Raw genomic sequence first — 402 nt, forward strand, 5'->3', positions numbered from 1 at the left:
CAGCGATAAGATTTTGTTCACGATACCTGCAAACGTAACAAATATACTTGGGTTTAGTTTGCAAAACGTTAAATACTTCACATTACACAAAGAATATTTTTACAGTAAGAAGAATAACATTACCACATTACTGAGTGACATGAAGAATATCGACTTACCGCCATTATTCGTAGTGCATGCAACTACAAGCCAGGCAATACCTAATGCCCAGCATGTTCTACTGAGGGCCAAATAAAGAACGGAGAGACCAAAGGATATGTTCCTGTTCGCGAGTCCGAAGAGAACCGAGCAGTTACATAAAATTGCAAAGGACCAACCAACGATTAAGCTTTTCTGAAACATAACTTTAATCACGCTATTGAAAGATGCAGAAAAATATAAGTCTAACGAACAAACAGTATA

General features: G+C 37.1%; 1 protein-coding gene across 1 annotated transcript; it reads right to left on the bottom strand.

The window, feature by feature from the left end:
• Window positions 1-6: 6 nt before the first annotated feature.
• LOC112214011 (nose resistant to fluoxetine protein 6-like) lies at window positions 7-380 on the bottom strand (the record flags this gene model as incomplete). Its single annotated transcript, XM_024372175.2, has 2 exons — window positions 159-380; window positions 7-26 (listed from the first exon to the last, which is right to left on the bottom strand). Coding segments are annotated over exons 1-2 (204 nt in total), but the record flags the coding sequence as incomplete, so codon positions are not given.
• Between the last annotated feature and the right edge of the window lie 22 nt (window positions 381-402).

Source organism: Bombus impatiens, unplaced genomic scaffold (genome assembly GCF_000188095.3).
Source record: "Bombus impatiens unplaced genomic scaffold, BIMP_2.2 scf_3953, whole genome shotgun sequence".
NCBI classification, from domain to species: domain Eukaryota; kingdom Metazoa; phylum Arthropoda; class Insecta; order Hymenoptera; family Apidae; genus Bombus; species Bombus impatiens.